The 9,352-nt window shown below is 38.5% G+C and overlaps 1 protein-coding gene across 2 annotated transcripts; it reads right to left on the bottom strand.

Moving 5' to 3' along the window:
• Nucleotides 1-321: 321 nt before the first annotated feature.
• LOC129591269 (LIM homeobox transcription factor 1-alpha-like) lies at nucleotides 322-8,054 on the bottom strand. 2 transcript variants are annotated; one of them, XM_055486877.1, is made up of 7 exons: nucleotides 8,004-8,054; nucleotides 5,891-6,006; nucleotides 2,036-2,289; nucleotides 1,713-1,915; nucleotides 1,411-1,437; nucleotides 933-1,149; nucleotides 322-752 (listed from the first exon to the last, which is right to left on the bottom strand). In XM_055486877.1, the coding sequence occupies exons 2-7, from the start codon at nucleotides 6,004-6,006 to the stop codon at nucleotides 469-471; spliced, it is 1,101 nt and encodes a 366-aa protein (XP_055342852.1). In that variant the 5' UTR covers nucleotides 8,004-8,054; the 3' UTR covers nucleotides 322-468. The 2 variants fall into 2 exon arrangements, with proteins under 2 accessions (XP_055342852.1, XP_055342844.1); XM_055486869.1 differs by lacking the exon at nucleotides 8,004-8,054 and having other exon boundaries at nucleotides 5,891-6,176.
• Between the last annotated feature and the right edge of the window lie 1,298 nt (nucleotides 8,055-9,352).

The following is a 9,352-nucleotide window of genomic DNA, read 5'->3' as shown; positions in this document are numbered from 1 at the left end:
TACTACAAAAGCAGATGCTGGGCAATAGTGTTGCTCGGTGTACAGAAAAACCGTAACCGGCAGTTAACAAATCGCACCCACAAGTTACGTCTAAACTTGATTTTGATACTTTGGTAGTTTCTTTTGTTTTTGAACAGGTCAAGAAATCTACTGCTGAAAATTCTGAAAATTCTATGAGGAGAAATTGATAGAATATGATAATATTCTGCTTGGTGTTTTTAGTTCTGCCGTTTTACCCATACTTCTATACAAATATATACACACGATTGCTGAAGAATGTACCGTTATCAGTAGAACTCAAATAGCAACACTTTTTTGCAAGTAAATATATGTACGTATACCCTCCTGAGATCCACAATTTCAAAATGGTCATTACAAAACAAACGACAGTTAAAACGATAGACTATTCTCAAAAAATGAACTCGGACATTGCACTGAAATTTTTAAAGGTCAACAGTTTTTTTGCGATTATTCAGAGTTAAAATAAGAAGAATGCATGGAATACAGGCTGTCAATAGGATTCAGTTCGTGTCCTTTGATATCCGAGCTACTCGAACTACAGTCAAATCCGGAACGGCGTTGTAGAGCCTTCAAGAGATCAGCTTCCGTAGTGTCCTCCATAGTGGAGGCACTTGGAGATAACGCCAGTGAGGTCAAAGAATCCAGTGAAAAGCCGGTCGGTTTTCGCGCGGCCTTTTTTGTACCGGCATTCTCGTCGGCAACGAAACCCGACCGTTTTGAAGTTCGCGATTCTAAAGATAAGGAAAGCAGAACCTGGTGAAACGCGCTAATAAAGAAAAACTTTTGTATTTCATAAGATTGTTTTAAGCAATTCACAAGATTGCATTTCATAAGATAAGTGCTATAGAAATTTGCGCTGCAGCTGTGTTTAACGATATATAACAAATCAATCACTTCAATCCAGGATATACTTTTTGTGGATGCAGTTTTTGGAATTTTGCTGGCTTTGTGTTCTTTTATCTCCCTTGAGGTAGATTTTTCACTATCCGGGTCCGACTTGAGATCATCCAGGTCCAGTGAGCTTAAGATCGAAATACTGTCGTCATCACTGTCGGCATCCTTATCCACGTTGTTCCCGGATTTCGGCTGCTGCTGCACTTGTTGCTGACGGCGCTGCAGCTTCTTTATCTATTTAAGAATTTAACAAGTAAAACAAAAATAAAAATACGAAGGGCAGGTATAGTTAGTTATTTAATGGTAAGGTTATCTGGGTGCACGCAGTCAGCACGCAGGTCTTATGTGACCATTTAGTCGAGATATGTTACAGTATGTTCTGTAACGGTAACGGTAATATTCTGTAATAACTTTCTAAGATAATAATAATGATTTGGAAAATGGTAGCAAACGTGGGTTTCAAAAATACTTAAAATATAATAATAAAAAACTTACCTTAGCTCTTTGATTTTGGAACCAAACCTATCAAAAAACAACTACTCGTAGTCATGTGCAAGTGCTGTAAATTGTGAACTACAGTTGAAGAGAGGTCCTCTCTTCATGATAAGGCAATTTCTTCGGTCTAAATGTTAATCCTTTGTCCTGTTCTACTGAACATATCACCGTATGGTGCAGTTTTTTCACATAGCAAGCTTTAAATTACCATGCTGCAATACGAGTTAGTTCGTAATAGGTTACTTGCCCGTTTGTTCAATAAAAGTAAATGCAAATTATAAGTTGATAACGTAATGCAACACCTGAACAACGCGAACGCTTAGACCCAAATCCTTTGCCAGTGATTCACGGACTTTCCGGCAAGGTTTCGGGCTGACTTCAAACGAAGATTTAAATGCTCGGCGTTGGTGACTGGTCAAGATTGTTCGCGGACGTTTCGGGCCCCGTCGGGAAGTATCCGCAGCAGTGTGAGGATGTGAAATCAATAGAATGTTTTCATCTGTACCTAAAAATGTTTGAAGGGACGCCATATGACATACTGCATACTGTAATTGCGCTGATACAAATTCAACAGAATGGGTACTGTAGTGGACATTACCGCATACATTTAAGTTTAAGTACTGACCAGCAAGCTTATCCATGCAGCTTAGAACCGAGCTGAATGCAACGCATTGTTGGAACGGTATAGGTTCTCTATCAAAGTCCATAGAACATATGATCTGTCCATTGCGAATTATGAATTGATCCCCTTTTTGTAACGATCGCCCGCAAAGGGAACACATGAAACACCGTAGATGATAGATATTTCCCAGCACCCGCATCACTAACTCCCGTCCTGGCACCAACTGGTTACATACCGAACATTTTATGCCAAACAACCTGCAAATTCCGGAGAAAAGAGTGCATTGCAACTATTGTCTACAAAGAATTTTAAGTTTTATTTTAGCACCGCCTGTGCCGAACATATACACGAACAATCTGGCTGTAAATTACATATACTGTATGCCTTGCCGCAGTATTACACCGGCGGTGGTAACATATCCAGACCGCCGGTATAGCATGAATCAAGTATGGATTATTATAATTATTTATTGATAATGTATTGATAATTCGAAGGAGTCAGGGGATACACATATAGCTAAAGTATACTTAATTTTACTTTTAACAATGTCACGCATTATCAGCTATCTCTCGTCAATTGCACACAGAAGTCCTTTAAGCTCCACTAAGTTTTATACGAGTAGCGAATGCATCTAGCATCGTGGAAGTTCAAACGATATTGTAAGCAGCTGCTGCATTTTAGATGCCATTAGCACTAGATAAGCATCAGAACTTTGAATAGTCAAATGATACTTGATTTCATGGGCATTTACGCACGGAATTACGATCAGGCCTAGAAAACTAATATGGTGTACGAAGTATAGTGAGTTCGACGTATCAGTACTTATTGCTTCTGTATTACTTAAAAAGAATCTATTACAACAAAACCGCCAATACACTGCACGTGCTAAACGGCTTTTTGCTATACGGTATACAAATATGAATTCGTAATACTTCTTGAAGTTCTGAAACATCTTTAAGCTGGTAATTCTGACATGCCTGTTTTGCAGTTGCTCTGGCTATTTTAGCTTAAATTTAATACATGCGGTTCTATACTTCTCTTACAAATGAAGTACAGAGTGCTCACGGAGACTGGCAACTGAATTCTGTTTAGAACATTTTGTCCATAGACGAAAATAAGTGTGCACCGAATAAACCTTTTTATGGATTACGGTTCGATGTAAACGTGGGAGTTGGTTTTAAAACAGCCGCAACATTGGTTGCAGTGCCAATAATCACTTTGAGTCATGTTTAATTGTGCGGTGCCATATGGAAGATAGGCAATGCAGATAAGTTGATCACACAGCTTCCCGCTATCCTGCTATGGGCGGTGGGTGGTATATTATGCCCTCTCATTCCTTTGCATCGTGATTTAATTTCCACTACTTGTCTGTCAGAGTTCGTTTTAATGCCGGTGATTATGATGCACACAGTGGGTTTTAATTTGTGTTTACCAATACTGTATAGTGTGAATTTTCGCGCAGATGTTGCACCAGCCATTTCGATGTTAGACGCGAGGAGAAATACACTGCACCACTTGAAAATTCCTTTCTATAGCTAGCATCCACTGAAAGTCACTGAAACAAACCACTGTCAATAAAAATTGTCGTTAAAAGGAAAGTAAACCAGGCTGAGCGTATTATGATCGGCATATGTGTGTGCCTGGGCGCACTTCTGTAAAATATTGAATCTGGTCTTTCCTGTTCTCTCCCATTTTCGACACACTCACTCGTCCTTACAAGCTGATCCAGAAAGTCATCAGCACTTCCGTTGTGATGACCCCGTGCAGCTGTAGCAATGGTTTAATTAAATTCGCAAGTGCTGTCGCCAGTCCAACAGTTGAATGGATGAATAAGCACTGCGTCATCGTGTCAACACGGATACGTGTGTGTCGCTACAATTTCCAAATAGTGCATCCAGCAGCACTACGGAAGAAGGAACGCTTGCACTAGCAGCTTACTATAGCCGTAGGGTAGATGGATGCTGTGTTCGGATCATGACCATCGGTCTGTGTTTTGATTGCGCTCTGTGAAAATTTACGTTTACCCATTCTTTTTGTCAACCACCAAATCGCGGCATTACAAACTGTTCAACTGGAAAACGAGGCTCTGTGTCGACAGTGTGTAAGAAACGATTAGTGGTGTGACCTTTAGCGGTGTGCAGTTTATGCATACGATAGCGCTGACAGCCAGCCAGCACGCTCGATTTCCTCCTAAACAGTCATTCTACATTTCCGATTGCAATTTTCCACAGATCTAATGAGCTTAATGAACGACTGCAAACATCATTAACCTTTTTGTGTTTGAGCTATTCCCAAGCACTGCTAATAGGCGATGACGCCGCTCGACTTCATTTACCGTTGCCGCTATAAGTTCATAATACTGACCAATATGATATTTGTATAACAATTTTATGGTATATCAGCTTTTGCCGTTTCGACAACTCTGGGGTAGTTTGTAAATATGCCAAAATGAACTGGAGTCAGTTTCCGTGTGTTAGAATTTTATATAATATATTTTATGCGGTACTTCGCTTACTAAATTTTTAGAACTGCTTTTTCTTCGCAATAACAAACTATTGTATCATAAAATTCCCTTGTAATTTTAATGCAGTAGTTATAAGTACTTATCTACCAGCTCTGTTGCAACCTGAAGGCATGTAGAGTGCAATTTCTTATGCTTGTAGAACTCGGTTGACCTTATATTAGACAACTAAACTGTAAGAAAAGGGCCAATCTTCTGTTTGCATCTGGACTTATATATCGTAACAAGCTGTAGTTAATTTAAGTTCGAGATGCACCAAATTAGAAGCTAAAAGTTTTAATAATTAGTTAGTTGTCACTCTTACAAACATTCATAAGTATTGCACCATTTACTAGAATACCGAATCGCTCGATCATTTTAGTGTTTTCAGACAAAAGTAAAGATTTTGGGAACATGGTGCTATATGGGCAGTGTCTTTCCTCAGGAATATTGGCAACAAGTTGTCTGTCAGAAGTCAGAACCGCAGAGAACAGCTCCACTGGTTTCTGTTTCAACGTTTCAAAAGCTCCAGATAATGCGCGGCAATACGATGAGCGTTTTGGGTACCGTATTTAAAAGTAAAATGAATATTCATTCTACTTTTGTAACCTAACTCTAATTCATCATGAGTTTATTTAACGATCGTACGACTAGCAATATTAATATTGCTAGTCGTACGATTGTTAAAAAGTATCGTCGACGCCAGCGTCAGCGTGCAAAGAGTAGCAGTTATATACTGTAATTAAACCTTTGAAGTGAATTTGTACATTAAACCTTTGAAGTGAACAATTTAATACCTTTGTACTACACAGTGCGCAACAATTTGGAGAAAAGTTTAGGTTTTCGAATATATGGTGAGCACATATAAAAATCTAAGAGCACGAGGGAGGTTGTCGGTGCTACTTCTCATGTCTTTTCCTGACTGCCCTTCAGATTTATGCAGATACAACAACGCATCGGAAGTTCCAGTGTTGCAAACGTGTACGCCAAAAATCAGTTTTACAAGAAAGGTTAGCCCAACCACTATTACCATACAGCAAGGACAGCCAAAACTCGTTGACTGCTTAATGTCACCGTAATATTACAAGTATTATAAGTAAGCATTTTAAAGGTCATAAAACAGACTACAATAAAACACTGATTCAAACACGCAAAACTGTTGTAAAAAATGTATGGTTATTCTTGTAATATTTTACTCTTAATTGATAATAACAGGCGATGTAAAACACTTCAGTTAACACAAACAATTATGAAATATCATATTACGCAAGGAGAGATAAACGCTAAATTTTTTAATCTGCTAAGAAAGAAACTGTTTTGTACAAACGCTAATCGGCCTGAGGACAATTATCGCTCACCGTTCGTAGTCGTTTTTGCAGAGGATTTTAGTATCGCGCTTAAAACAAGAATCCTTCAGGACCACACGGCATACTTGGCAGGTCAAGCATGTTTCGTGCCAAAACTCGGAACCCATCTGCATGATAAAAGGGTCTCTTATTGCCAAATGACAATTCGCACAAATTTTTTCGGCCATGGAAATACAAAACAATTCTTATCACGTGCTGCGAAAACTTTGAACCCCGAACCGGTGTAATGATGTTATAATAAATACAAATACTGCACTAACAAAGCGGGATATGAAATCCGCGGTTTAATTTGACATATTAAAGTCGAACTTAACCGTATGGACCTTTTATCTTTTGCGTTTGCTACGTTGAGAAAACAGCATAACACGATATCATCAGCATGTCATGGTGTCGCCCATTACAATCACGGCCAATCATAACTCATCCACTCGACTGCGATTTCCCAATCAGCAAGGACAGCGTATGAGTACGTAGCACAACCTTATATGCGAACATTCACGCATTAAATTTTGGAAAACTGCGAAAAATCTAAATAGGAGTTCTTAATTTTTGAAATTGCATTTTGATTATTTTAAATCGGCATGGTTCTTAAGAGTACGTACGTTATGGAACTTATGTAATTATTGTGCAAAGTTGTAACAGCACTGGACAAATTCGATAGAAGTATAGTATCATTATTATCGAGGAGGAAGTATGGTTTCGAATTCCGCACTATCTGCAACGTTTTTAATTGACGATTGTCAAAAAATGCCGCTACTGTGCATAGTTTACTTTCAGGGAAAGATGGCGATTTTGTCTTCTCTAAAGTTTGAATTAAGGTCATGCATTAATCGCTGTATAAAAAATGCGCAGCAAATGCAATTTTTTGCTACTCTGCAGTTTATTGGTTATTGAATTTTCGTACGAATTCATAATTTGTTAATGTTTTTGCATTTCAGATTTCTTGTACCGTAGTCACTATATACAACTGTGTTATATACGGGAATGTAAAACCGACTGTGCCAGAATATACGAGTAATTGATGGTGTCAATAAAGAACTTAAAAGAAAAAAATAATAACTGTTGATAAATAAAAACTAAAAATCATGCCTACTGTATATGCAGTTTATAATCGGGGACAGCGAATATTACGTACAATATTATACAGTGTTATACAAAAGCGAACATTATATGCAACGGTTTGAACACTTGAAAAAGCTTTTTACCTTTGCAGGCGGTAGACGGTTTTCTTATTTTTCGCTTCTGGAATGGCCAAAAACTAAAAGATTTATTTTGAAATGGTTGGAATTACTAAGCCTGGTAAACTCCAATGTTGGTAAACTCGAAAGTAATTTTCTCGACAATAAAATAGATCCAGCTTGTCTTCTTCAGTTTATTCAGTTTATTTAGAACTGAAATACTCAAACTAATGTAATCGCAAAATTAATATTATCGCGCTTTCCTTAATTAAGTATATATCGCGAAAGAAGCTTTATTTTTTGCCCATATTCCCGCATTACTTGACGGTTAAAACTAATCTTTAAAGTCTGCTTTTCGATGTCGATACACAAATCTTTAAAAAAAATCAAATGTTCTCAAAATCGTTAGTCGTAATTCAAATTCATTTTTGTTTCAGGCACTGTTGTAAGTTCGAGATTATGATTACGAAAGTGATTACAGCATTCAAATAGGTTGTTGCAACAATGCAAATAGCACATCCAGTAGCTGATAATAATTATTATGTACAATTATTAGGTACAACAATTGTCTCAAGCTAGTTTTGCCGACTTTTTTTGTAAATGTACATATGTACTGCAAAAAGTTCTTGTTGACCGTGTCTTGCATAAATTAAAGTACATGTCTCATGATGTTTATTCTACTTGTAATGATGTAGAAGACTATCGGTTATCATGTACATAAAGCAAGCATTTGTACGGAGACGTACGTAGGTAGTGAGAAAAACCGAATGAAACCTGTTTTGAAAAGTATTCCACTCCGGATACTGTACTTGCGCTGGTAATCTGCAAGATTGTTTCCCATATCTTAGCTCTTTAGATGGCTGCACAATTGAAATATAGGTATTATAAATTAATTGTCTAGCTAGTTATCTATACATAACAGCTACCCGGTAAATTATACGAGTCCAATAAATACAGCTTTAGCATGCATATCCAGAAACCGGCACACGGCCAGCAGCACGATGGCTGCTGCACTGTCATGGAATATCGAGTTAGCGAGTGAACACACAGGAGAGCGACTAACTGGTTGTATCCCCAAATTTTGACGTAGAAACACCTACACGCAGTTCGTAGGTGCTTCTTCCCAGCTGATTGGGTTTCCCATGCGCTGTGATCGCAAACCGCGAAGTGCAGTACAGGCAGGTGTACGCCTGCTAAATCGTACGCTCGGGAATGCAGTGCATAGTTTCAGCGGAAGCTGCTTGCGCGATCACTCGGTTCTCGTACGCACATAGGCAGACCCGCATGATTATACAGTGCATGTGCACAATCAGATTAATGAAATACGGTTTCTGCTTCTGGATTTACATCCATATTTTTCTGCACGTTGTTACCAATTCCGCCCATATCTACTGGGTAGCCGGTGAGTCGATACATCGCGATCGCCGTGCATCTTCAACAGTACAATCATAAATTCACAAGCTGTTGAACGCTTTTTCATGAAACCGCTGTACCTACAGGAATTTCTGTACCCACAGTCTTCTACGCTTTTTTCTATCGTATTTCTATCTATTTTGCCATCCAATCATTACGATTAATGGATTAGAACGCAGAAGGATTTTCTGCCTAGAAAACCTAATACTTATTTTGCAATTCCGGGAAGTTTTACATGATTGATTTTATCGACATTTATTTGGCGTCTCCGAGCAGCATGGTGAAAATATTGCAGTGCCATTCCACTTTCATTGTTTCAGCTATTAAACGGAAGCTCATTTGCATATAGCTTAATTGAACAGGTTATGATTTTAATGCTATTGCTGTACGCGCGAATTACTGCGTTTTGAATTGATTGAGGGATTATGGTTGAGGTTTTTCTATACGGTGTCAGTGTTTATATGTAAGCACTCACTCGTGTATAGCGCGGATGGTTCTGTATTGGCGAACCAGGATCGCATTATCCAGAACTGCTATCCTCTCTTTACGGCACCGCATCCGGATCGATTAGGGACACAGGTAAAGGTCAAGTTAAGGCATGCCAGTCCTCACTGAGCAAATACATGCATATTGCGCTGTTCCTGGTGGCGTAACGTGCTGTACTGAACAGTTCAGCAGATCATTCCTGTTTTCGTATAGGATTAAGTATGTTGAGCGAACCTTTATAAAATGGACTAATATGTGCACCAATTTCATTACTTATGTTTATCCGAGTTGTATAGTTGCTTGTCAGAGTTACTGTACTTAATTCTAGTGTTGTTAATTTGTTTCCGTGTTCTCACGCGCAAATATACCAAAAACA

This window comes from Paramacrobiotus metropolitanus, unplaced genomic scaffold (genome assembly GCF_019649055.1).
Source record: "Paramacrobiotus metropolitanus isolate TYO unplaced genomic scaffold, Prichtersi_v1.0 Parri_scaffold0000002, whole genome shotgun sequence".
Taxonomy (NCBI): domain Eukaryota; kingdom Metazoa; phylum Tardigrada; class Eutardigrada; order Parachela; family Macrobiotidae; genus Paramacrobiotus; species Paramacrobiotus metropolitanus.
Note: the sequence above shows the minus strand (reverse complement) of the source record. Positions and strands in the feature narration are given on the sequence as shown.